Source organism: Phasianus colchicus, unplaced genomic scaffold (genome assembly GCF_987193195.1).
Source record: "Phasianus colchicus unplaced genomic scaffold, bPhaCol1.hap1.1 HAP1_SCAFFOLD_93, whole genome shotgun sequence".
Lineage (NCBI taxonomy): Eukaryota > Metazoa > Chordata > Aves > Galliformes > Phasianidae > Phasianus > Phasianus colchicus.
In genome coordinates, this window is record NW_028325264.1 from 87,463 (window position 1) to 113,176 (window position 25,714).

At 47.4% G+C, this 25,714-nt stretch overlaps 2 protein-coding genes across 22 annotated transcripts in view; one reads left to right on the plus strand and one right to left on the minus strand.

The window, feature by feature from the left end:
* The window catches only part of LOC149911539 (RANBP2-like and GRIP domain-containing protein 8), a 48,418-nt gene that overhangs the window by 19,925 nt on the left and 2,779 nt on the right, over positions 1 to 25,714 (minus strand). For 11 of the 19 annotated variants that reach the window (XR_016463215.1, XR_016463216.1, XR_016463214.1 and 8 more), the window contains exons 3-10: positions 18,433 to 18,556; positions 7,397 to 7,510; positions 6,272 to 6,375; positions 4,357 to 4,588; positions 2,909 to 3,101; positions 2,311 to 2,401; positions 1,937 to 2,144; positions 449 to 627 (exon numbers count right to left, since the gene is read on the minus strand). The gene's annotated coding sequence lies outside the window, so the exon portion shown is untranslated. Of the gene's footprint in view, positions 1 to 128; positions 305 to 421; positions 628 to 1,936; positions 2,145 to 2,310; positions 2,402 to 2,908; positions 3,102 to 3,799; positions 4,589 to 6,271; positions 6,376 to 6,738; positions 6,803 to 7,396; positions 7,511 to 10,092; positions 10,170 to 18,432; positions 18,557 to 25,714 lie in introns of those variants that run through there. The other 8 variants (XM_090133704.1, XM_090133705.1, XM_090133711.1 and 5 more) reach the window with 8 other exon arrangements.
* On the plus strand, positions 8,263 to 11,890 carry LOC149911540 (uncharacterized). Of its 3 annotated transcripts, XM_090133718.1 has the most exons (4): positions 8,263 to 10,121; positions 10,220 to 10,294; positions 10,378 to 10,616; positions 10,715 to 10,777. In XM_090133718.1, exons 1-4 carry the CDS (start codon positions 9,998 to 10,000, stop codon positions 10,754 to 10,756), a joined length of 480 nt encoding a protein of 159 aa, XP_089989844.1. In that variant the 5' UTR covers positions 8,263 to 9,997; the 3' UTR covers positions 10,757 to 10,777. The 3 variants fall into 3 exon arrangements, with proteins under 3 accessions (XP_089989844.1, XP_089989843.1, XP_089989842.1); XM_090133717.1 differs by having other exon boundaries at positions 9,254 to 10,121; positions 10,378 to 10,748; XM_090133716.1 differs by lacking the exon at positions 8,263 to 10,121 and having other exon boundaries at positions 10,154 to 10,294; positions 10,378 to 11,890.

Below are 25,714 nucleotides of genomic sequence, written 5' to 3' on the forward strand. Positions count from 1 at the left end.
TACTGCAACAAAACATTCATGTCCAAAACAGCCCAACAAAGCAAACTAGTTTTACACAAACTATGGGAATCAATTCAGAACCTGTCTAAAGGCTTGTTTCAAATATTTCCGAACTGAAGAATTCTTACGTTGTTTTTTTCTGCATAAGAATATGAACAGCATCCCACCAGGATGTTTGCTTCTCAGTATAGCACTGTTTGCACAGCAGCAACAGTAAGAAAGGAGGCTGATGTGTTTCATTACGAGTATTAAATTTCTCTTGCAATTCTAAGTTGCTAGTGAATACCATCCTGAGTAGAAATACCTGTTTTTGTGAAAATAAATAAACAACAACCAAAAAATTAGATACCAAAAGAAATAAAAGAAAGGAAAAAAAAGGAGAAGAAAAGAAATAAGAAAAGAGAAAATAGCACTTAAATACATTTAAGATGTACGAAAGTGTACTGACTTCAAGGTCCAACAGGCAAATGGATTCAGGAGCATCTGTCTCAAGTCTTGATGTTTCTTGGGGCAAGTGAAAAAGCTGTTTTAAAAATTGTCACATTGGGGGTAACACCGACACAGAGTTCCACTGCAAACCAAGCCACACAAGGTGCTGGAGACTACCGTTGTGCATTCGAACAGCACCTGTGCAAAAACAAAGCAGTGGTAAGTTAGTATCTACGTCCTAGGGAGGAAGGCTAGCGTCTGATCAAAGCTGGGTTTCATTCCAAGAGAAGTAAGGAGCTCTGAAGATTTCTCCCATCCTAGGAGCTTCCTAGCAACCTCTTCCGACCTGTTTGCCTTTGTCTAACAAGCTGGAACTAAGCCTTTTGAAAAGCAGATGTAACACTCTTCAAGTGATTTCTCCATCTATTTTGTTTACACAAGTAACTTTTAAAGGAGAAATACCAACTTCACAGAAGTGCACAAGGCAAACATATTGGTACATTTGCTCTTTCTGTCAAGGCGAAAAATGGAGAGAACATCTCCAAGGAAGCACATAAAAAATTTAAACATTAACCTCTCCATTTTGAGGTATCAGGTTAAGCTGATGTATTATACAGACATCCTTCCCGTTTTTCTAAGTCTGTAAAGCTCAAGAGATCTACCATTTTCAGCAAAGAAAACAACCTGAATGCTTAATTTCTGTTTTGAATTCAGTTTTGTTTTTTACTCCTGCAAATATGCTTACACTGCTTTTCCTCTAACAGGGGAAATCTTTATCCCATGTATAATAAGCACAAGCCTTTGAGTGCTGTTTTTTTTTTTTTTGTTGTTTGTTTTCGTTTTTGTTAGTTTGCTTTTAAATACACATTACAAAATAATATAAAGAAACAAACCCCTTAGGAGAGACTGTAAAACTATAAACTTTTTTCCTTTATACCTACACGTATCTCTCTTTAGCTATATCTATCAAGAAAAAAGGCCATAGTTGTTGCTGTAGTTATTGTTTTGTATCCTGCTAGATCATTTTAGATTTAATAATCTAAACATTTCTGAAAACTAACTAAGTAGAAAACTACCAGTATTCTAATCTTCTCTCACTCAATTTCAAAGCCAGACTTCATCATCAAGTCTCAGCAATTCATCCTAGAGTTACTTCATTTTTATGCTTGGAAACTGCATTCTTGCATTACAAGATGTGCCTTCCTATTAACACTTCCTAGTGTTCAGACACAAAAGGCTAAGCAGACAGCTGAAGTGAAAATGAATCAGAGCAGACGAGAAGACAGCACTGTGGAAGCAGGAAGTGCATGAGAAATTCTTCAGAAGCAGGCGTGACAGTACCACCTCTCAGCAACAAGCATCAATGGAAGCTTCGTGCACATCACCCCCTTGCATTGATACACTGAACAGCTGTCACAGCCCCACCTCTTTCGTTGCAAAAGGAAGGAGTTAAAAAAGCTCCTCTGAAACAGTCGTGCTTCAGTTGAATTTAAGAAACACCTCTTACCATTATCATATTTATTAAGTTCTTCTTACATTGGTGCTCGTGTACTGACACTGCTTGTCTCATCTACGCCAAGGAAAGAACTCTCTTGAGAAGCCCCCCTCCCAAAGAGGCTTTCAAACAACGTCAGTAAACCCCTTGTGTTGGCAAAACATTCCAATCTCTTTCAAGAAATCTTCCTTGCCATGGCTTAAGTTCAGCAACATATGACCTAGAAAACAAAAATGGGATTTCACATAAAAACACTGAAGGACAACCCCAACAGTGGGCTGCTCTTGCTACTTAAGGTTGGGAATCGAGCCACTTAACTCTTCAAGTAACTATTCATAAGATTAAAAGAGATCTATGGAACTTTCTTAACGATTAATTCTTATTACCAGACTGGCTTTTTCGATCACAAGCCAACATTTCCAGCTTGTCTTCTCCAGCAGGATCCCCTTTTATTAGTTTTGACTTTGGTTTAAGAACCTGGAGAAGAAAGGAGAGGATTTGTCACAGCTTCTTTACAACAAAAAGCAGATCACTTAGTTTAGTCTTGAACATTAGGAAACATATTCTTATTTCTAGCATAAGAAAACTTTAGAAATATACACTCATTCTGAAGGCACTCTGCAACATATCAATGAAGAAGACACAAAGTGAGTAATTTTAACTACTGCCAATAGCTGTAAGCACACACAAGAGAAAGTAAAGTTCCGAACACCAGCAGTTGCACAAAATGGAAAATTAGTAGTATTTCATAAGGCAAAGAATTAAGACTGACTAAGCTCTACTGACTGTCTGTGAACAAGAATGTGGGAGATACTCAGTTAGCTCCTGTCCACATCCTTTAAAGGCATGTGGAAGAGTAAGACTTAGTGAGGGGAGAGCCTTACAAACACTAATTAATCTTTGGAATATGGGTGTTCCGCACATGTACAGCAAGAGTGGTCAAGAACTGCATTAACTACAGGCAGAAAGTGAAAAGTGACTTACGTTGAAACTTTTCAAATAACACAGTGCTGCCAGTTGACACGCATCGCTCCACTGCACCTCACTGTTCTGGGCCAGTTTGAGCAGAAACGTCCCAGCATACATGTATAGCTGTCCTTTCATTTCCAGGACGGTGTGAGACAGCTCCTCAGCTTCTCTCACATACTGTTTCACAGAGTGAAGGAGACGATCAAAGCTAGAAGGCAGAAAAAACTCATTTTCAACAAAGTCCTGGTAAAAGCCATTGCATGCTTTGGGTCAGTGTTATTTAACTGCGGACCAAGCAACTCGGTGATTCAACTGCCACCACCTCAGTTGTTTAAACCTGAGTTGCACAAGAAAGCAGGACAACAGCCTCAAGTTCCCAAAGCACTGACCTTCACTTATGGAAGTGAAATCAACGGAAGTCAGTAGAAGTCAGTATGAAAGAAAACATAACGGGAAGAATGGAACACAGAACTTCACCAAGGAGTTTCCTACAGACATTGTTTTGCACTATGCCAGCTGTGCCTCAGATGATATACCTTGAAGTCAGTTGGTTTACCTGGCCCTACCGTTTTTTTCTGAAGGAGAATGTTCTTACTGAAAGTGGCCTTCTGCTTCTCTTTTATACTACAGACCTACAATTCTTCATTATCTCACTGCAGGTTCTGTTAAGTTGATCAGGACAAAGCTGATCCACAAATGTCTGTGAAATCTGAATTAGCTGCTGAAGTATAGAACAACGTTCTCTTACTGAAGAGACAGAAGATAACTGACCCAGGATATCACCAAGTCTTCTCCAAGGCTTGTAGCTTGGACAAATACATAGCTTGGGCTTCAAGCCTACTAAGAACCTTAGTACAAAGAAACTCCTCTCCTGTCCACAAACTGGTTACTCAGGGAAACTGATACCTGCTAGATGTTCTCTGACTAAGAAAAAAGCATTCCGTTCTGGATTTGCACTGACGGACATCTCCCGAAGCAAATTTCATTTTAATAAAGCTAGAATGCGCCAGCAGATGACCGCTTTTGATAGCTCTCCAATTCCTTGTATTAGATTCCAAGTCCTGGGCTGATTCAAGGTATTCCTAAAGAATAAAGTTCATCAGAGGATGAGGAACCACCATCTTTCTGTGAAGGCAAGGACATTACTTCTCCAGGACACACTGCTACCTAACCCACTTTCACAGGTGAGGCATTAATGTATCTTTCAGCAGTGAAGTTCCAGGAACTCTTCAAACAGTTCTCTCCTTGATGAAGCTACTATATCTAGCTTAGACTTGAAGTTAGAAAATATACAAGGTTTAACTTTAGGAAGAAAATCCCCATTAAACAATTGGCTTCAGTAGACTTTCATTTGGAGGAGTTACATTATTTGAGCAATAGCTGTCAGTGGAACGAAACTGAGAGACTGTGACCAGTTTTGAGGATACGGAAGATTATGACAGAATCAAAAGATGATTAAATACCCCAAGTGTCTTTACGACACAGGAGCACCATTCCAAGCTCGTCTCCAGAGGTATTTTCTTCTCTGCCTCCTGAACATGGAGCACAGCATCTTGCAATTTATTGCATGACTGGTACAGTGCAACCAAGTTTGATGTTAAGAGAGACGTCATCAGGTCTTGCATGGAATTCAGCTTGAGTCACATAAAAGAGCTCATTCCAGCCATCTTCAACTTTACATTCTTGTAACTTCTCCTATTAAACATGAAGGCAACATAATTAATTTTTTTTTCTGCATCAGTCTTTTCAACAACCACATCACCACTGTTTGCTCACCTCCACTACACAGACTACAGACTTGATGAAATTACTCCAACATCTTACAAACAAGATAACAGGGAAAAAAACTTCAGAATGTGCCTCTTGTAGATGCTAAGTTAAGACTGTCAGACAGTTTGATTCAGTGACAGCACACCTTGTTACAGAATAGCTAGTCCGTATGGGAACTGTTGAATCACAGTTTGAACCTCTGATTGATCACCTCAGGTGAGCACTGAGTCAGCCCTGGGAGCGCAGGTGAAGGCAATTCAGTTGTGTGACCACAAGGGATGGAGCCCGGCTGCACCTCTCCTAGACCCCATTTAAGGGCTGACTGCCACTGAGGAAGGATCTCTCTCTGGAGATCGCTCCTCATGGAGTTTCTTGCGAGCCTACAATATCAGTGAGCTTTTTTTCATTTATTTCTGATTATCTTTCTCAACGTGATAACCTTACCAGCCTAACTCTTCTATATACTACATAGCATCTGTATACTTATTGACCATACACTAGTCCAAGTAAAACAAAAGAAAACCAACAGAAGCCCCTAAGAACCTCAATGTCATTGCTGCTGTGCTACATAAAACTAAGTGCCAAAGTGACACTGTATAACTGAAAGCATTTACACAGTAGTTGAGAATGACAGCACTTCCCACACACTTCATTTTTAAACTCAAAAAACTAAAAAGGAGCTTAGTCACAAGAGACACATCAGGTATTGCCTATCTAAGCTCAACTTCTTAGATATTATTACTAACAATTTCCCCACATTTTTGAACAGATAAACCTTAAAATGCATGTGAAAGCCCAGAGCTGTAATTTTCATGCAAGCTAGAAAAAAACAGCAGGCAGCAAAGAAATTAATGTGTAATTGATTTAAGATTCCTGATTCTAAAATAATCTAGCCAAGGAAATATTGAGATGACTAGATGACATGAGAAGCTGGAATTTACCTTCAACCTTCAAGAGAGCAGCAGCATTCCCAGGAAGCAGCCTGGCAGCTTTCTCAACCCAGTATTTTTCCCAACCCAGGGTTTTTCAACACATCCTCCCCCTGCCCAAAGCCTGATAGAAGGAATTTTGACTGAGAAGTTCACATTCATTCACTTGCCTACTCAGCACTTCATTTGCTCTGCCCCTGTCTACCTCTGTAACAAGAACACCACCAGTAACAAACAAACAGTGCCACTGAAAAACACCTTTGGTCTAGTCTTCCAGTTGCAACTAGGTTACCATTATCCCTGCTAGGCAATTCCACAGCAGACACAGACCCTTAGTCCAAAGGGCAATGGCAAGACTATCACAGCAGCTACCAGACGGATCAAGTCAGGACACAAAAGAAAGGATCGACTGGAAAAATAAATTAAAACCTGAAGCTAATTCTATCAAAAAAAAAATCATTTTTTAAGTACATCATAGACAGATTTAGCAATAAAAAATGTACATCATACAATTTGCCCACAAATAACACATTTTCTACTCTGGGTTTAAGGAATGCACTGTACAGGGGCATTGGTGCTGCATGAATGACTGCAGGCAGAGGTGTAGCAAAGTGAACACTAAACATTTCATCATTTAACGTAGAAAGCATTGAAAAAGAAAAATGACAATTTTCCCAACCTCTTTCCATCACCCATCACAGACATGGGAAGCACAGACAGATGGCCATTGGGCATGACGTACAGGGTCTTCATGACTGGGGCTTCAGGGGCTGGCCGTGGTCACTGTGGAGAAGGGAAGAGCGTGGTCAGCAGACATGGAGACCCTACAGCAGAGTTGCAGGGTTTCAGGCTGCACAAAATACCATTTGTCTCCTTTTGTATTCAGAGTGACTCAAAATAAAACCCCAGCAGTGTCACAGCCTGGGCAGAGCACTGCAAAGGAACCCTAAACCTGTCACCTCCCTTCTTAGACCATTCAGATCACTCAAAGAATCCTCTCTCCCGTCAGTAATCCCAGCCTCTCCACAGGGGGCTAGGACCACAGGGCTCTTCCTTGGTCAAGAATCTCCATTCAATTCTCAAAGCTCTCACACAGCTCAGGCATCTTCAGCTTTGTCATACTAGCAGTGAAGTGCATGCACCCACCTGCCACAGCTTTGCAAGAAGGCACAACTCCCAGTGAATTATCTCATGGGCCAGCTATGTCACACTAACAGAAAGAAAAGAGGAAGAAAAAAAAAACTGAGAGACAGAGAAAAAAGGCCCTCACTCAACTAAGGACTTTGGGGCTCCCTCTAGGACACCTGTAGTCTCAGCACAGTTCACAGTTACTTACAATGCACACAGCACCTACAAAAGCATCACGCTCCAACAAGCAAGGAAAACAAATCCACAACGCTGCAAAGGGCCCCTAGCTCTCACTAGGTGACGCCTGCTCCGTGTACAGAGCACGCACAGAAACTGCACCTCAGCTCTTCCCCATTTATCCCCCCACCATTTCTACAGGCATTTAGAGGCACTAAATGTCTCTACATGGAAGGCTGGTGGAGAAGACAGGATGTACAGGAGATTTCTCACTTCTCTGGTGCGAGACACTGCTTCTCTAGATGAACAACATTTTTCAAACAAGCACCAACCAACCACTGTAACTAACAACTGAAATAGCATTTCCCCTGAAAAACAACAACAACAACAACAACAACAACAACAACAAAACAACAAAAGAACAGCCTGTCCAAAGACCTCTCCTCACACACTTGACAAAAAGGCCAGAACCATCATTCCATTTGCCAGGCTTACTCACAGAACAGCAGCCTTCCCTTCACCGTGCATCACGTGGACACAAACAGGCTGTTGGTGCACGGAAGGCAACTCCACCTGAGCATCTCACCACAGACGTTCTCTCCGCTCTGCTTTCCTGCAAAGATACAAGGAGAAAAGCCTCAGCTCATCCAAGCAACAACTGGAAACAACTCCAGAAAATTCTCCATTCCAAAGCACTTCCTGGAGAGGTACAAAGGAGTCCGCCAAAGGGAACACGTGCTCACGCTGTGGCCTTCGGAGAAACACGCTGCCTTTGTGCTCCTGGTTCCTCAGGGCTCTTCTTCATCACCTTCTGGGTTTTCTTCTACAAATCTAGGCCCTACGACCTTCCTCCACCCCAAGATAAAGTCCAACACAGAGTTGCGGTGCAGAGACTGGATGCTGACAAGAGCACTAGAAGAGCAGAACAGGGGAAGAGCACATGCAGACAAGACTGAAATAAAGAAGAGCAGCAGAGAAGAAAAAGAAGAAAGGATGCAGGGAAGAAAGAAGTGCAGAAGAAGAAAAGTGCAATAGAGAAAAAGATTGGATACAAGACAGCAAAGCAATGAGGAGATGAGCAGAAGAGGAGAAGAGCAGAAGAATAAAAGAGAGGATGAAGGTAAGAAAGACGAGCAGACAAGGAGAAGAGCAGAAAGGGAGATGAGCCAAGACAGCTAAGGCAGAAAAGCAGAAAGGGAGAGGAGCTGAAGAGGACAGAATACGGGTATGGCAGAAGTACAGAAGATGGGAAGAGAGGACACGGGTCCGTGAGAAGTGCAGAAATGAAACAGAACAGAAGGGAGGAAGAGAGCACAGAAGACAGAGAAGGAAAAGAGCAGTAAAGTAGAAGAGCAGAGAGTGGCCAGAACAGAAGAACCGTAGAGCGCAAGATGTGCAAAGAGGAAACAGTTAAGTCAGAAGAGCGGATGAGGAGAACAAGAGGAGAAGAGAGGATACGGGTAAGAAAGAAAAGCAGAAGAGGAGTACAGATGCAGGAAAGGAGTCAGGACACAAGGAAGAAAGAACAGCAGATGAGCAGCAAAAAGAGGATAACACTCAGGGAGAAGAGCTGAAGAGTAGATGAGGAAGAGAGCAGAAAGGGGAAGCACGGAAGAGGGAAGAGCAGAAAAGACGATGCTGTCTCTTCTGTCCTCACTAGCAGTGCCCCCAAGAGACAGCCAAAACCAGGAGAAAAAGTCCACAGTTTAAAGTTAGTGATGTTCTTCGAGGCACAAAGGACCAGTTCACAGTAACAAGCTCGGCATACGCTGCACGGGCACTGACTCATTCCTGCACTGTTCTCAGCTAAACCAGGGCTGTCCCACAGAAATCCCTCCTTTTCATTGTTACCATAGGTCTAACTGGCCTACCACGGCCGCTACCACTTTCAAGAACTCGTAACTAATGCTGGCACTTTACACAGTCTTGGGTGGTGACGACTGGAAATCGCTTGGACGGGAGGGGAAACCATCCCTGGGGTGAGAACTCACTGCAGGGATGGCAAATCCCCACTGGGACGGGCAGACCCTTGGCAAGGAAGAGCACTGGGCTGCCAAATGCCCATCGGGATGGTCACTGATCATCGGGATGGGAAACAACTGGCATGAAAAGGATGTCTGGGTACGAAAAGTCAAACCATCGCAAGCCTGGGGGAAAGGGGCTGACCCCAACGGTCACGGAACCCCCCTGGGGGGAGGGGCTCCCCCAACTGCCACTCTCCAGCTGTCATGGCAGGTAAGGCAGCAGGCTCCCCCTGCTCTGACACTCCATCTGACCCCAATGCCCCAGATCTCACCCCAGGGCCCCAGATCTCACCCCTTTGACCCCAGATCTCACCCCTGTGCCCCCAGATCTCACCCCAGGGCCCCAGATCTCACCCCTGTGCCCCCAGATCTCACCCCAGGGCCCCAGATCTCACACCCGTGACCCCAGATCGCACCCCAGCACACCAGATCCCACTCCTCTCACCCGGATCTCACCCCAGTGCCCCGGCTCTCAGCCCAGCGCCCCTTCTGGCATTTCCCCACAGAGAGATTCCCTCGACGAGCGCTGACGGTGCCTCTGACACCCGACGCCATTTTCGCTGATGCGACTGTGCCGCCACCGGACCCCGCCTGGATGCAGCCCACCGTCCGCGGACCGATGCCGGTACCACCCCAACCCTCCCCTGTCCCCACTGCCACCTACCTGGCACCTCAGGCCTCTGTCTGGCCTGGGGGACCAGGTGTCTGGGGACAGGCAGCACAGCTCCCACCTGGGGGGCTGCCCCCAACCCCGGCTCAGCTGCCACCTGGGGGCCTGACCCCAGCTGCGGGGCTGCACTTACCGGTGCTGCTGCTCCTACCTGGGGGGCTGCACCCAGCTGTGGCTCCCCCCACCGCCCCTGCTCCCTGCTCGGGACATCCCCTGCTGGCAGGGACGCTGCTGCCCCAGCAGCCCATGGGGCTGTGGCCTGGGGCCGTGCTCCTCCACGGGGAGCCCCCGCAGCCCGCAGGCCCCCGCCCGCCCCGGCCCCCCCCCCGTTCTTTTGCAGGTACCCTCCCTGCAGCAGCAGGTGCTCCCCGTGCCCTGCACCCTGCCTGACACCTGGGAGCCGCCGATGGAGCCCTTCCAAGATGACGTGGTGCTCTCGGAGGACCGGGGGCACCCTGCGCCCACCGACGTGTGCCCCCATCCCGCCACGGCTCCGCTCACCTGCAGCGCTGCCACGCTGGAACCAGGCGGTGAGTTCAGGGGCTGCGGAGCGGGCGGCACGCTGTCCGCACCGGCTGCCTGTGGGAAAGCTGGCATTGCTCCACTGGGGATGTTCTTGCTTTTCCAGCAGTGACAACGAGCGCAGACACCCCGGAGGACATCGCGGACGACATCGATGAGCTCCTCACGTGGATCAACGAGGGTGAGTTTGGGGGCAGCACAACTGGCGGGGGGGTGTTCGGGAAAGCTGGCTTTGCCCCACTGGGGATTTTCTTCCTTTTCCAGAAGTGACGGCCAACACAGGCCTCCTGGACGACACCGCAGACATGGATGACCTGCTCACGTGGATCAACAACGGTGAGTTTGGGAGCAGCACAGCTGATGGAGGCCTGTCTGCGCTGAGTGGCCGTGGGAAAGCTGGCATTGCCCCACTGGGGATTTCTTCCCTTTTCCAGAAGAGAGACCCAGGACCAACAGTCTTGCCGACGATGTGGAAATTGACCATTTGCTCACCTGCATTGATGGTGAGTTTGTGGTCTGCAGAGATGGCGGGTCCGTGTCCACACCGAGCTGGCGTGGGAAGGCTGCCATCATTGTTCTGGGGGATGTTCTGCTTTTCCAGAAGCAGCGAGTGCTCTGGACAGCTGCAAAAGTGAAGAGCTGATGCAGTGCATCACAGCCACGGAGCAACTGAGCTCAGATGTCTCCAGCAGCTTCGACTCCTGCTCTTCCAACGCAGAGCTGCCTGACTCCCCCAGGGCCAGCCGGGAGCTCAGCAACGAGACAGATGCTGAATCTGGGCTCCGCACCAACTCGTTCTGGCAGAAGACAGCATCCCCGGAGCTGCCCGTGCCGACCCCCATGGCTGCCCCAGCACCTCCGGCGCCCAGCACTGCACACCTGATGGCAGAGGTGCAGCGGAGGCAGCCCCGGGTGATTCTCACCCGCCTCGCACTGCCAAACCCACGGGCTGCCCCAGCACCACCGTCGCCCTGCACGGCACACCTGATGGCAGAGGTGCAGCAGAGGCAGCCCCGGGTGACTCTCACCCGCCTCGCACTGCCCCCCGGATGCATCTCCTGCCGGGTGGCGGCCAAACACCAGGGGGACGGCACTGAGACAGCCAAGCGCCCCGTGCCTCCTTTGCCGCAAACTGGACGGCTCCTGGAAGAGGCGCAGCAGGAACAGCCCCGCGTGGTTCTCACGCGCCTCGCACTGCCACCTGGATGCATCTCCTGCCGGCTGGCAGACAAGCACCACGGGGACAGCACCGAGCCACCCAGGTGAACAACGCCTGCCTGCACCACCACCAAACGCAAGAGCACCAGGCACAAGCAGCACGCTGGCAGCATCCCAGCCGCAAAGAGGAAGCTGCCGCGCTGCCAGGATGTTCCAGGCCACAAACATCGGCGCTAGGCAAAGCTGGCTGTGGCAGCACGGCGGCCAGCAGGAGCACTCAGGCTGGTTTCTTGGCACACTCCCGCTCGGGCCACTGTTGGGGTGTGATGGGCACCACTTGGTGCAGCAGGAGACGTGGCCGTAGCCGATGAATATGGCTCCCTGTAGCCCTGGGCTCCTCGCTGGCCCCCACGACACCCAGAGAGCAGCGGCAGCGTTCCAGGAGCACCAGCACCGGCCCCAGCCCTACCCTTCCAAAACTGCGCTGTCCACAAGCGGCGTCTTGGACTGGGGCAATGTGGGACTCTGAAGCTGATGGACCGCAAAAGTGCTGGACTGTCAAAGCTTTGGGCTGGGAAATGTTGCTTGGGGGGCGGGAAATGGTTGGGGGGTGGGAATGGCTGGGGGTGGGGAAGGGTTGGGGGTGGGAATTGCGAGTGGGAATGGGGGGGGGGGAGGGATGATTGCGGGTGGGAATTGCGGGTGGGAATGGCTGGGGGGAGGGAATGGATGGGGGTGGGAATTGCGGGTGGGAATTCTTGGGGTGGGAAATGGTTGGGGGTGGGCATTCTTGGGGCGGTGGGATCTTTTTGGAGTGGCAAATGAAATGGCTGTACTGTGATATTGTTGGGGTGGGAAATGACTGGGGTGAGAACTGGCTGCGGTGGGAGATGGCTGGCATCAAAAATTCTTGTACTCTGTAACTGCTGGCACTGGGGATGTGGGGAGGGGGAGGGAATTTTGTGGGGTGGCAATTCTGAGTGAGAAATTGTACTCTGATACAATGTTATACTCCAAAATCGTTGGAACTGGGAGGAAAGAATTACTGGGGTGGGAATGTTGGGGGCTGGGAAGTTTTTTGGACGGGGAGGAAACTGTTGGTGGGAGGGAACGGGGGGGTGAGAACTTGATCGGGGGGTGGGAAACTGATTAGAGGGTGGGAATTTTAGGGGGTGGGATCAGCAACTATTGTTAGGGTGGGAAATGGTTGGGAATATTGTCATTTATTTACTCTTTTGTACGTTTAACTATTAAATGGTTTGCGTTCGCTTTGCTACACCTCTGCCTGCAGTCGTTCATGCAGCACCAAAGCCCCCCCAGGCCTCCGTGCCCACCTCTGGGGATGTTGGGGTGGCCGCAGGGAGCCAAGAGCTGCAGCTCCTCCACACTGAACATCTCTAGCACAATCGCTGCTGTCATCATCTCTGTTGCCTTGTTTTGTTCCTGGGGAAATAGTCGGTCACATACTGAGCAATGGGGGTGTTGAACTGGGGGCACTGGGCAGTACTGGTGGCACTGGGAGGTCCACTGCGGGGCACTGGGAGGCTAGTGAGGGCCGCACACAGCACTGGGGTGGCTCCAGGCAGCACTGGGGGGCACTGAGTTTGCACAAGGAGAGTCCAGACAACGCCGAGAGGCAATGGGACCTTACTGGGGAACTGCAAAGAGCACCAGGCGGCACCGGAGAGCTTTGGACGGCACTTGTGGGGTTGGAGGGGGCTCAAACAGAACCCAGGTGGCACATTTTAACTAACCTCACTGATTTCCTCTTCTCCAACATCTCACCCAAGGCATTCAACAAGCCCTTTTTTCCATCGGGGGAGACTTTCTCCTTGGGGCTGACCTTCCCCCCCCACGCCCCCTCCCCGTGCTGCCTGTCTCTCCCCTGGGCGCTATGTTCCACGCATTCCCACCCTGATGCTCTCACTCAGTGACACGTTTGTCACCCACACGCTCACCATGGGTCCTGAGGAGGGGTGGCGGGTGTCCAGTGAAAGCAACCCCAGTGACAGCTCTGGCCCCGAGCCCTAGAAGACACAGATCCTGGAAAACCACCCTCAGTGCTGCTTCATCTCATCACCTTGGCACTCCATTTGGGGGCTCTGAGGAAGCTAACTGCTTCCCCTGATGTTTCAAGCTGGTGCTACCCATGCCTGCTGATGATGCTTCACGCTCTGGCACAGCCGCCTGTAAAGCTTAAATCTGCTCTGCACCCTCGCTTAAAGTCACATCTTTTGCAACCAGTTCCAATACTCTCAGAAGTAGAAAACCAAAGAGACGTTCCAGTGGAACGGCACTAGCTCAAACACCTTCCCTCACTGCTGCTCCCAGGACCCCCAGCACTCCTTTTGCCCCGCCTGCACGCTTCTTTCTCTGTCCGTGCGCTCCTGGCAACAGAAATTCCACCAACAGCCCTCAACAAAACTGCTCTCTTCCAAACACTCAGGGCATCTAACGAGCCCACGCGGCGGCTGCCAGAAGAGCAGCTTCTGGGAGAGACGGGGACAGTGAAGGCAGTAAAGAAGAAAAGGGAAAAAAAAAGAGTCATTAAACAGCAACAAAACCTGAGAACATCATCCCCTCAGTTGGCTAGAGACTGCTCTGCAAGCACACACCTGCCTGCCACTGCTAACCAAGCAACCACCTCCCGGCCTTCGCTTCACAAGCAATCACCTGCCTGCCTGCCACTGCTTTGCAAGAACCCATCTGCCTGCCTTTGCTTCACAGCCATGCACCTGCCTGCCTTTTCGAAGCAAGCATGCATCCATCTACCTGCTGTTCCATCATACGCACCTGCCTGCCTTTGCTATGCAAGCATGCACCTGCGTGCCTTTCCTAAGCAAGCAAGCACACCCATACCTGCCTTTGCCTCACAAGCACCTGCCCGCCTTCGCTTTCGATGCGTGCACATGCTTCCCTTTGCTCTGCAAGCACACACCAGCCTTTGCTTTGCACACACCTGCCTGCCTTTGCTTCTCAAGCACCTTCCATTCCAGGGCCTACAAAGACGTCTGTTCTCTCTTCATTACCAATGCCTCTGAGCACGCTGAAAAGCAGGAGGAAGAGGCCATGATAGAAAGTCAGAGAGATTCCTGGAGCACAAGGGACCGTTTCACAGGAACAAGCTTCCCGCCGTCTACGGCGTCTACAATGTTCCACTCCTGTCAGCCAAGTCAGGGATGCCCCACACACATAAGTCACTTTCATTGTTAACGCTCTCTCATTGCTAACTAACATCGTTAACTAGCAATAGGACTGGAGGGAATGGCCTCAATTTGTGCCAGGGCAGACTCAAGCTGGATAGTGCATTTCCAAAAGTATGGCAGAGGTGCAGTGGAGGCAGCCCCGGGTGACTCTCACCCGCCTCGCACTGCCCCCCGGATGCATCTCCTGCCGGGTGGCGGCCAAACACCAGGGGGATGGCACTGAGACAGCCAAGCGCCCCGTGCCTCCTTTGCCGCAAACTGGACGGCTCCTGGAAGAGGCGCAGCAGGAACAGCCCCGCGTGGTTCTCACGCGCCTCGCACTGCCACCCAGATGCATCTCCTGCCGGCTGGCAGACAAGCACCACGGGGACAGCACCGAGCCACCCAGGTGAACAACGCCCGCCTGCACCACCACCAAACGCAAGAGCACCGGGCACAAGCAGCACGCTGGCAGCATCCCAGCCGCAAAGAGGAAGCTGCCGCGCTGCCAGGATGTTCCAGGCCACAAACATCGGCGCTAGGCAAAGCTGGCTGTGGCAGCACGGCGGCCAGCAGGAGCACTCAGGCCAGTTTCAAGACAGCATTAAAGGAGAGGAGAACTTCTGTTGGTGACTGGTTTCAGCAAAATAGAAAAATTGCACTTTGTTTTAGGGAAGCAGCCTAGGCGTCGATTCAATCTTTTTAAGAAAGTGGGAAATGGAAAGCTTGTGTGGGTGAGAACCAACATTTTGAATGAAAGGATGTGTTTGATGTAGGAGAGAGGAGAAGGCACTGCAGATCTGAGTCGGCTGAAACGGGACAACGTGTAGAAGTGGAATGGCAAACGTATGGGACTACGATCGAAGAGATGAAGAGATGGGACTACGATCTAAGAGATGAAGAGATGAAGCTTGTGCTCCTCAAGTACTGCTTTGTTTCTGACAGCAGCTGATGCAAGTGGCCTTCCCCTGATGCTCAGCCATGTGGAAGGGCAGGGGAGGAAGACAAAACTTTAGAAGGCACCAACAAGAGGTACAGATACACAACAGCCACCTGGACTTGATGCACTGTCTTTCTACCTAGGTTTTCTTTTTGTTCCTTCCTGGGACACATCTCCCAACTTTCTCCTAAGCCCTAGCTGTACAAAAATGCAAGCAATCAGACGAAGAGATGGAAAAAGCAGGGGAGTTACCTTCCAAGAAAAGAGAGGAGGGTGAGCACAGGCAGCTTGAGACAGCATCTCAGGAAAGTAGTGCTTTTCCTGAGGACTGCCCTGTGTCCCAGTTCTCCTCGCAATTTGTGCATGAAGCCCTCAGAAGGAAAACCCAGCCTCCTCCTCCCAGTAAGGGCATTGACCAAGCAGCCCCCTGGGCTCTGCCTGAAAGGAAGAAAAAGAAAAAAGGAAAAGAAAAAATAAGCAAAAAAAGCATTGCAAAGCAACAGAGAAAGAAGTATGAAAGAAAGAAAAAAATATTAAATAGCAAAAGGAAAAGCAAAGAAAAACCAATTGGAAAGAACAAAGAAAAAGAAAACTCTCTGGAAAGAAGAAAATAATGCCTTCAGGCATCTACCCTCTAGCCAGAAACTTCCTACGTCCAAAGGGCTTCTGCAGTGGGACCATGTGCAGGACAGCAGGCTTAACTCCTTAGGGCGCAAGGCCAAAAAAGCTTGGAGGCTGCAACTCCAGGCCCGCCACAGGATGTCACAGCAGCCATCACCCGGGCTCCCGCAACCTGTGTGCTGTCACAGTGCGTTTCCATGATGACGACGGGCCCCGCAGCCGCTCACCAGCCCTGCGCCTCACAGCAGCCCTGGAAGCAGACAAACTCAGCCTCATCCCACTCTGGATTATGCTGAAGTGCTACTATTCAGCATTACTGCTAATTGTGAAGGGTTACCCTTCGGCATTAGGTTTTAGGATCGCTATTTTGGATTACGTTTAAAGGTGAAATGTTACCAATTTCTTTTAGTGCTAAGGTTTAAGGAAAACCCTTTAGGTTAAAGGTGACTGTTTTGGGCTAGAGTTTAGGATGAAGAGGTACCATATTAGATTAGGATGAAAGGCTTCCCTTTTGTAGTAAGAGTTAACGGTTCCGATATTGGATTAGAGTAAAGGATTCCCACATGGGGGTATGCTTAAGGGCTACCCTCTTGTGTTAGTATTAAGGGTTACCCTTTTTTGATTAGGGTCAAGGCTTTCCCAGTTGCATTAACAGTAAACGGTTATGTGCTCCCCATTTGGTGAAGGTTACATATTACCTGTTTGCTTTAGAGTGAAGATTTCAGGTTTATGCATTTGAGTTAGCGATATGAGTTACACAACAGAGTAAGTGGTAGGCATAAGAGGGGACAGTTAACTTGCTCGTTACGGGTTACATTTTCCTAGCAGGCTTAAAGAAAACCCATTAAGCACGAGGGCAAACTGTTAACAATATTAGACATGATTACACGTTAAACCTCTCCTCTTTAGGTTCGGGGTTAAAAGCTTCACATAGGGGATAGTGTTAAGACCAAAGGGCTCAACATTTGGTTTAGAGGCAAGCCGTCCTCTTGGGAAAAAGGAAAAAAAACCAAAGGGAATACGCTTAGGACAGAAAAAGTTTTTCAAAGAACAGAAACAGAGGGGGAATGAAAATCAACAAAACTGAAAAGAAACCAATGCACTGCAATGCAGAAGAAGCAGGACACCAAGGCAGAAACAACAGAAAAACAACCAGGAAAACAAACAGAGCAAACCAACATCAACCCATCCAGAAGCAGCAGCAGCAACACAAAAAAGCAAAGGAAATGAATACACGGTCATGGCAAAGCAGAGATGACGACTGAGCCTGCAGGAGGCCAAAATCTTCCCATCCGTGCCTGGGAGGAGGAAGGGGTAGCTGCTGGGCATGCTGCTACCTCCACCAGAGATGAGCCTTCAGGGTCGCCAGCCCAGAAGGAGTCTGCGGCTGCCGGGTAGAACAAAGCATCTCTCTGCAGGAAGGCAAAACTCTTGCTTTACTTAGTGGTAAAATAGTAGAAATGCAATAATACAACTATCTTTTAGTCTAACTGTAAATCCCAGGGTTTTCGACCTGAATCAACATGCATGGAGAACAGTCCCATGAAAGAACAAACAGAAACCTGAACAGAAAAGCCCTGCATCCAATCCACATGCCTGTTGTGTATCTCTATCTCTCACTTGGTTCATGTTTCAGACTCTGTTTTCTTCCCCTGCATTTCAGCAATTCTGTTCGTCAGTGGAAGGGCACTTGTATCATACTCATACTTTAAGAAAGTAGTATATTATGAGCAGCTCTTTGGAGATGCTTAGTTCAGACAACCATGATCTTATTGGAAACAGGCACCTAAGGTTTGCAAAGAGAAACACGTCTCCAGTACATGCCAGGGACAGGATTATCATAGTGCTGAAACATTATTTCAGATGATCCTTTATCAGTAAAGGATAGAATTTGGGGGCATATTCACAAAGTCTGCACAAGCTGAAGCTAATTAACATATTCTGCTTTCTCATCATTCAGTTGGAGAAGACAGGCACATTCAAACATCAGTCTGTAGGAGTTGAACTAATACACAGTGCAAAACACTTGGATTCTTCAGAGGGAAACGTTGTCTTCAGCTGCCTCAGTTAAATCTATTCAAAATTATCTTGCAAAATTATCTTCTTAGTTCCTTACCACTCTTTCCTTCCCCACACTTCAAAACTACAAGCAGCTAGAACAACGTTCTCTGTAGAAATCCAGGACAGAAGAGTCCTGGTGGATCAGTATCAAGCCCATCTCACAGGAGGCCAACGCCCACTATTTCCTGTCTCATCAACACAGATCTTTGGCAGCATTCAATTGTCTTCCCTGTCATCAAAACCGGGATCATTTCAAAGCAAGTGAATCCAGCCTGTAAAAGCACATTTAGCCTCCTACAGCAATGCAGTGGTTTTGGGGATTGAGTTTGAGAACACATCTTTAGGCAAACACACCAATTTCCATGTGTCTGAATGTGCAGCCACCCCGACGCAGTGATCCTCCTTCCACAGCTGCAGACCCTTTCATTCCACACAGTGGAAGAATGTCTTCACAGGGGCAGAACAAACAGCTGTCTCCCTGCAACAAGAAGGAAACAAAAAAGACAAATAAAGGAGCACAGCCCCATGTCCAAGACTGTGTAAACTCCACGTATTCCAGTGACCAAAAGTAATCTGCAATATCAGCCTTCACCCTGGCATCACAGGCCCTTGTTGGCCTATGACAGCAGTCTTGGTACATGATACCTGTGAGTGGGTAACACAACAATAGAGGTGAAGCCTGAGCCAGCAGTTTTCCTTACTGTCTCACTTATCTGCCTGAAAAACAGATAACCTCATTGCACCTACTGCAAAAAGACATTTAGACACAAACTTCCATTCACTTTGACTGTGTTTGCAAGGATCTTATGAAGGAAAAAAATGGTTTCTTCTACAGTTAGCCAGAATAGGGGCTTCTTTGAAAGAGCAACAGTGTGCAGACACTACCCCTGGCATCCTTCTGCTGTGCTTATGTAGCACCTGGAGCAAGCAGGTACTGTACAGCTTGTGAGAAAACATGTCAGTAGGAGCAGTACACTCATAATGCAGCAACAAAGACCGGAGCACTGTGAGACAGGTAGCAGAGTGCTTTTGTTAGTGGTCAATGTTAACCCCATCCAGTCAGTGCTGAGCAGAATGGGGACAAAGGGTAGACTCCACAAACTGAAGATAATGTTTCCTCCTGGCTCGGCTATAATCATTTCTTTGGGCTTTTTTTTTTTTTTTCCTGTTCCTTGGTTTTGGTAAGATGCTAATAATTTATGCAAACTCCCCCATACACTACCAATCTCCATCCGAGGATGATATAAAGACTGTGATAAGCCCTTCTTCTAGACATACAATTTTAGAAACAAAATCTGTTAGAGATTTTGTGATGCAGATAGATATGGGCAATAAAAGCAGAGGCAGAGAAAAAAAGAGCTGGCTTGCATGGCAGCAGGTAAACAATGTACCCAGGAAAAACACTTGTCTGTAACACTCACACCTGTATCTCATCCCACATAAAACCCAGAACATTACAACTTTAAAAGTCTAATTCATCTATACTGTGTTGAGCCTCTAAGCTGTCTTTGCTTCTCTGCTTCTGTAATCTAAGCTCACTTTGTCTTTCTACTCAACAGGCAAACCTCATCATAAGAAGACAATATGCAAACTATGGGTGGAGTACGTATGTAGCCAAATTATTAAAAGAATTTTTTACTATGAGACAACAAACATATGTGAGGCAATGTTGTCTGAACTGAAAACACAGTGACTTTAACATACATACCAAAACACTAGAAATCAAGTTTTACCATATTTGAGAATTTCTGGTTATGTAGGTTATGTAGGAATTAACTTAAGCTGCGTAGGAAAATCTGGGATGCCACATGAACCAGCCAGACCTCCAACCCCATCCCCTTTGCATTACGCACAGGAAAAGGAAAAGGTTACCACTTATTTCACTTAAAGAAAAGCAAGAAAATCCTCAATTACTGAAAATCACCACGCTTGATCTTACAAATCAGGATGTAACATAGTAACTCTTCTCTCCAGCAACCAAAAAAGATAAATAGCAGAGGAATAATTGATTCAGAGGTCTGGAAGAGAAATACTGACATACTAAGAGCATGAAACAAATCCAGTCTAGTTCAGACATAGCTGAAAGCTGTTGTCAGCCAAAGCCTCAGCAGTTACCAACATGTAAACAAAGCTATGTTTAATGTGTTAATTTTTTAACTTGAACACAATGCCTGGCATTAAAAAAAAAAAAATAATCATAAGTTGTTCTTGTTTGAATCAAAAAATGGGAGAAAATCACTCGGAAGCAGAACATTCACGACTTCTAAAATCACTGCCTTATGAAGGTAAGTACAAAAGCCTATCTGCTAACCAGCAACCGGCCCAGCAAAAACTACTGAAATTATCCATCAACAATGAAGAGGCAACAATACAAGGAAAAGTACATCAGCTGAATTATTCACGCTTTAGAATACCAAAAGGTTAGATCTGAACTACCTGAGCCCCCAGGGTCAGCCTTTCTCAAGCTACACGATCATCTACTGCAGCTGGGACTTATTCTCTGTGTTCCTAAGCCTACTTCTTCAGTAGATTGGAAAGACTGGTTGTATCAGCTATAAAATACCAAGAGTTCAGGGTTCTGTGTTACATGGAGTGAAACTTCATCTTAGCAAAGACGATTCTATTTTTGAAACAACCCACTGTTTCCTGTGGATAGTAAAAATAAAATGAAATCCAACAACAGCTTGTACTCTTAGCCTGTACTCTCAAATGTAGTGACAGAGTGCTCTAGAGTGGAGGTAAGAATGACATGAGTCCTACAGCAGTTAAAAACATTTTAAAGATAACAACATTCCTCTGAGGCAGTAACAGCAAGTGCAGTACGCTCTCCCCCCACGCCCCTGCTCACACAAGTAACCTGCTGCTGGTTGTGGTCCTGCTTGGCAGGAAGCTGCCCTACACCCACCCCAAGCAGCCTCACCAGCACAGGGCAGCCTAAGCCCAGCACCAGGCAGGGCACCCTGCATGGCATCTGCCAGGCTGTGGCTGGCTCAGCTCCCATCCCGCTGTGCCTGCAGTCCCGCTAACCCCATGCTACAGCAGGTGCTGTGTCATCACAAGACAGAGTGGCGACAGAGGCATATTCTCTATGGGTTCTGCCCTATAAATGCCATCACACAACCTGGCACTCTGAAGTTTACATGGATTAACACCTTGTGAGCCCCTCTCTTCAAGGAGCTAATTCTACAAGTCTGAATCCCACAAAGGCTGTGGGGCGATGACAATTGGCACTGTGGCAGATACCCTATCCTAAGCAAGATTGTGCTCCTAAGACACTCAAATTAGTGTGGCAGAACCCTACCTTATTTTCAGTTTAATCTCTGTATCAATCTAACGTGGATCAAAATAACAGATTCAGCACCTGCAATGAGTCTAGATTGAGCAAAGCTTTCAACAGAGGGAGCAAAGAAATCAAGACAAGATGATGCAATGTGATGGAGTCAAAGCAGCTGGCCAACCAAACACAATGTGCACGCATTTCCAAGCTGAGTGTGTACCTGGAGTTGGGATTGTATCATTCACTACCAAAAGAATTCCTGAGTACCCTCATAAAGAAAGCTATATGCTAACATTACTGGAGTCAGTTTTCATAAGTTAGTCCTCTTTAAAATTCCTAGATGCTTGTTTGCTTAATATGCACCATTTACTTCTCCGAAGTTGCATTTCCTTTTGTCTTTCCATTTGAAGGGCTTTGAAAAACTCTTTGAAATAGAAATTCCATGATTACTGTAATACACTTGGGTAGGTATTTGGACTTTCATCCAAAGACATTCAGTGCATTTTACTAAAATAAAGAATACTCAAAAACTTACTCCAACAAATTCCCATTGATTTTTATACCACTGGTTTTGGATGTTACAAGCAGGAGGTAGCAAAACACAGCTATTCAGCAATCCCAGCAAGTCAGATGGGCTCTAGGGAGACAAGAAGGGCAATAAGGTGACAAAATTGAAGGGATAGGCTACTTGGGGAGATTACAAAGAAGTTGCTAAGGTATGCAGGGAGGAAGTTAGGACGGCAAAAGTCCAACTTGAACTCAGACTGGCCACCGCAGTAAGAGAGTAAAAAATCCTCTTATAAATATATCAATGGTAAGAGAAGGACCAAGGAGAATTTCCATCCTTTACTTGATGCAGCGGGGAGTGCAACCACTGAGGATAAGCAGAAGGCTGAGGTCCTCAATGCCTTCTTTACATCTGCCTTTAAAAGGCAGATCAGTTATCATCAGGGCACTTTGTGTCCCAATCTGTAAGTCTGGGATGCTACGCAGAATACACCCCTGGTGATTCAGGTGGAGACAGAGAGCTCCTCCTCCATCTGGACTGTCACAAGCCCAAGGGACCGGGCTGAAAGGCAGGTCATACTTGTCAAACCTCATCTCCTTCTATGACTGGGTGATCAGCCTGGTAGATGAGGGAAGGGCTATTTATTGATGTAGTCTGCCTAGACTTCAGCAAAGCCTTTTCCATGGTCTCCCACAGTATTCTCCTGGGGAAACTGGCTGCCCATGGCCTGGACAGGTATAACCTTCTTTGGCTAAGGAACTGCTAGAAGGCTGCACCCAACAGGTAGTGGTTAATGGAGCTAAGTCCAGCTGGCAACCCCAGGGGTCGGTACTGGGGCCCATCTTGTTTGATATCTTTACTGACGACCTAGATGAAGGTATTGAGTGTACTCTCAGTATGTTTGCAGATGACTCCAAGTTGGGAGGTGGTGCTGACCTGCCTGAAGGCAGAGAGGCACTTCACAGGGATCTAGATAAGCTGGATCGCTGGGCTGAGGTTCAACAAGGCCAAGTGCCAGGTCCTGCACTTTGGCCACAACAACCCCATGCAGTGCTATAGGCTTGGGGATGAGTGGCTGGATGACTGCAAGGAGGAAAGGGACCTGGGGGTGTTGGTTGATGCTTGGCTGAACATGAGCCAACAGTGTGCCCAGGTGGCCAAGAGGGACAATGGCATCCTGGCCTGCATCAGAAATAGTGTGGCCAGCAGTAGCAGGGAGGGAATCATCCCCCTGTACTCAGCTCTGGCCACACCTCAAGTACTGTGTCCAGTTTTGGGCTCTTCACTACAAAAAAGGCACTGAGGCCCCAATGTCCAAAGAAGGGCAACAGAACTGATGAGGGGTCTGAAGCACAAATCTTATGAGGAGTGGCTCAGGGAGCTGGGATTGTTTAGTCCGGAGAAGAGGCGGCTCAGAGGAGACCTTACTGCACTCTACAATTTCCTGAAGGGAGGTTGTGATGATGAGGAGGGGTTTGGCCTCTTCTCCCAGGTAACAAACAGGACCCAAGGAAACAGCCATAAGTTGTACCGGAGGAGGTTTAGGTTAGACCGCTCTGAGGTTTTTCTCTCAGAGTGGTCAGGCACTGGAATGGCTGCCCAAGGAGGTGGTAGAGTCGCCGTCCCTGGCAGTGTTCAAGGGGCATCTGCATGAGGAGCTACAAGATGAGATTTAGTGCTTGTGGTGGCAATGGTGATGGGAGGATGGTTGGACTAGATGATCTTGTAGGTCGTTTCCAATCTTGCGATACTATGATTCTATGAAATATCAATGCAAACAGTAATAAATTCCTTCCTTCTTCACAGATCTTAACAACTTGGTTTCCACTTCCTCTCAATACTCTCTCTTCATCCAGAGGCCAGCAAGTCCTCTTGGATGCTGTCAACGGTTTATGGGCTGGTTCAGCCTGGTTCTGTGACTAGTGGGGTGGAGGGATCCACAGATCTGCACCTTTGGAAAAGGGAAACAGGGGACCCAAAATAATTGAAAACAGCAGCAACGATCTCAGGAGAAACAAACTAATTTACTAAATACAGTATCAGCAAAATATAATGAGAGAGAGGGAGTGTGTGTGAAAGGTGGATTGGTCTCACCACAACGCTGAGGTGAGAAGTGCAGTCCAGTTGAGCTGACGAAGAAAAGCAGACAGAAGAGCAGACAGAGAAGTGCAGGCAAAGAAGAGAACATCAAGTGACCTTGCCGGGAGTTACATCTCCTTACTGACCGCAAAGCCCCCTGGGGAATGCAGTTGTTGTTCTCCTCCAGACAGGCACCCGGAACTTGAGCATCCACAGTCAAACCTCCAGTGCATTACATGATGTTATGATGTGGAATACTGATAACCAAAAATCATAAAACCATGACAGATGCTTTCAACTGCTCAGCAAAATTAAAAAAAAAAAAAATCAGAGAAACTGTTCTCTACTCTGGGAGCGTTCCAAAGCTTTCTGACCCAGAGTAAAACTAGGAAAAAAAAATGTGAGGTACCCAATTGTTAGAACTACCTTTTTTTTTTTTATGTGCACATTACATATTTTCACATTTATCAAGATTTCTTGGAGATCCTAGAGAAAAAAAACGAAGGACGTTCTTCCTCCTTTCTCCTATCACTTCACTACTACTTTGTGCTCCTCCATGACTGTGACACTACTAGCATATTCATCATTGCTTCTATTTATAAAATAAGAAACATATATATTTTTTCCATGCAATTCCTTTGGAAATTAGTAAAGGACAAACCTCAAGCTTTTGAGAGGTCTGAACTGGTCATGAAAAGCATCCAGAAGCTCAGAGGCTTATCCAAAGCTAATCTGAAAATTTCCAAACGTCTTCGCTCTAGAGAGAGGCACAGAAACCCATTGGATCAGGACTCCCATCACTAACTGGGCTCACCTCTCTCACTCTGCTCCCTCACCAAACATCCAGGACTGGTTTTAACCATGTCCTTGCTGAAGAGCACACAAGATACGCAAGCACACCGTTCTCCCTAGGAAAAACATCACTCCTAGGCATCTACACTGCAAACCTATAAACAGATGTTTAAATCTTATAGGAATCAGAACAACTTAAAACGTATGCCTGAGGCCTCTGTTTAGCAGTAACGGCTTGCTGAATTTGGGCTCACAATATGACTCCAACTTGTCACCTTCCTGCTTTCCAACTGCCTTCACTGTGCTTTGAAGCTAAGATCCAATGCCTTAATGCCCTTATGTAACAGCATCTACTTCATAAAACACAGAGGAAGGAGCGTCTCAGTAACATACATCACACACCAGCCAGGCTGGTAAAGATAGGTAACTCTTCTGTGACAGCTTCATTGGAACGTTATTGTATTAGCCTTGGTATCACCCGGAACTCATTCCATTCACTGCTTTGAGGGGTCAGAGCCTAAACTCTTCTAAAAGACCACATATCATCATGAAATCAGGTACACCTGATACGACCACACCACTAAGGCTCCTTTGCTAAACTTCAGTGGTTCCCAATGCTTGCTTAAAAAATAAAATCCAGCAAGAATATCAAGCGCCAACACTTTCCTCAGTATCCCAACATCCCTGCCTTGTCCATCTCTGGCCAGCAGGACTAAATTCAAAGCAGCGCAAACCACAATTCCACACAGGTAGCCTGAAGCTATGTTTAATCTTGCAGATCAGAGCTCAATAAACATTGGCTTGGCACAAGTCACTCACACAGAACAGGGGCTCTGCTATCACCAGTACCTGCTATACATCAAGAAGGAACGTGCTGAGGAAAATGAACACAGCAGCATACAACATAGAGTTCCTCATGACTGTCAGCACTGAAAGCAAAGCAGGCTGAAGAAAAAACCTCAGGTAAATCCATAGAGGAC

Excerpts from the sequence above, each read along its gene's own strand:
- LOC149911540 (XM_090133716.1), top strand. The coding sequence starts at position 10,756 with ATGCAGTGCATCACAGCCACGGAGCAACTGAGCTCAGATGTCTCCAGC.